At 65.0% G+C, this 237-nt stretch overlaps 1 protein-coding gene across 1 annotated transcript in view; it reads right to left on the reverse strand.

Annotated features, from left to right (window-relative positions):
- The window catches only part of LOC104082803 (glutathione S-transferase Mu 3-like), a gene marked incomplete at both ends in the record, with an annotated part of 1,275 nt that extends 1,066 nt beyond the window's left edge, over positions 1-209 (reverse strand). Inside the window, 2 exons of the mRNA XM_009586051.1 lie at positions 7-32; positions 134-209. Of these exons, the coding sequence (XP_009584346.1) occupies positions 7-32; positions 134-209 (102 nt within the window). The remainder of the gene's footprint in view (positions 1-6; positions 33-133) is intronic.
- Positions 210-237: the final 28 nt, after the last annotated feature.

Raw genomic sequence — 237 nt, forward strand, 5'->3', positions numbered from 1 at the left:
ATGGACCCATTGGCTCTTGTCGTAGTCGGGAGCTGGAAAGAGGGGGGGGGGTTGTTGGGTGACACCGTGTCCCGCCCTCCAAAAGCCTGAGACCTTCAGGGTGGCGTGGGGACCCCCCTGCCCACCCCCTCACCTTCCCCGCAGCTGTAGAGCTTGTCCTCGTAGGGTGTCTCGGTGTACTCCAGGAGCAGGCGGATGGCATGGGCGAGCTGGGGCGGGGAGCAGGGATCAGTGAGA

The sequence above is a fragment of the Fulmarus glacialis genome, unplaced genomic scaffold (assembly GCF_000690835.1).
Source record: "Fulmarus glacialis isolate BGI_N327 unplaced genomic scaffold, ASM69083v1 scaffold23529, whole genome shotgun sequence".
Taxonomy (NCBI): Eukaryota; Metazoa; Chordata; class Aves; order Procellariiformes; family Procellariidae; genus Fulmarus; species Fulmarus glacialis.